This window comes from Octopus bimaculoides, chromosome 19 (assembly GCF_001194135.2).
Source record: "Octopus bimaculoides isolate UCB-OBI-ISO-001 chromosome 19, ASM119413v2, whole genome shotgun sequence".
Lineage (NCBI taxonomy): Eukaryota > Metazoa > Mollusca > Cephalopoda > Octopoda > Octopodidae > Octopus > Octopus bimaculoides.
In genome coordinates this window covers 54,566,069-54,566,384 of record NC_068999.1, presented here as the reverse complement: position 1 = coordinate 54,566,384, position 316 = coordinate 54,566,069, and the positions used below count along the sequence as shown (strand labels likewise).

The 316-nt window shown below is 37.3% G+C and overlaps 1 protein-coding gene across 2 annotated transcripts in view; it reads right to left on the bottom strand.

The window, feature by feature from the left end:
• LOC128250031 (uncharacterized) overlaps nucleotides 1-316 on the bottom strand; it is a 15,929-nt gene that overhangs the window by 9,396 nt on the left and 6,217 nt on the right. For both annotated transcript variants that reach the window (XM_052974657.1, XM_052974658.1), the window contains exon 5: nucleotides 38-156. In XM_052974657.1, the coding sequence (XP_052830617.1) occupies nucleotides 38-156 (119 nt within the window). The remainder of the gene's footprint in view (nucleotides 1-37; nucleotides 157-316) is intronic.

Genomic DNA, 316 nt, shown 5'->3' with positions numbered 1-316 from the left:
TATATATATATGGAATAGTTTCAGAATGGATAATTACCTTAACACTGATTTGGTAGTGAGTTATTATGTTATCTGTGTCTGTATGTTTCCATAGCAACATAATTTTTGAGTCAGTCACTTTTACTGCTGTCAGACCTTCAACTCTGGGTAAAAATACTGCAATAAACATTGAGAAAACAATAACAATAAACAATCAACTGTTATTATCTAGTGCAGGGTCACTTGGTACTGAAACACACACGCACACACACACATACACATGCACGCACACACACACACACACACGCACGCACACACACACACACACACACACACA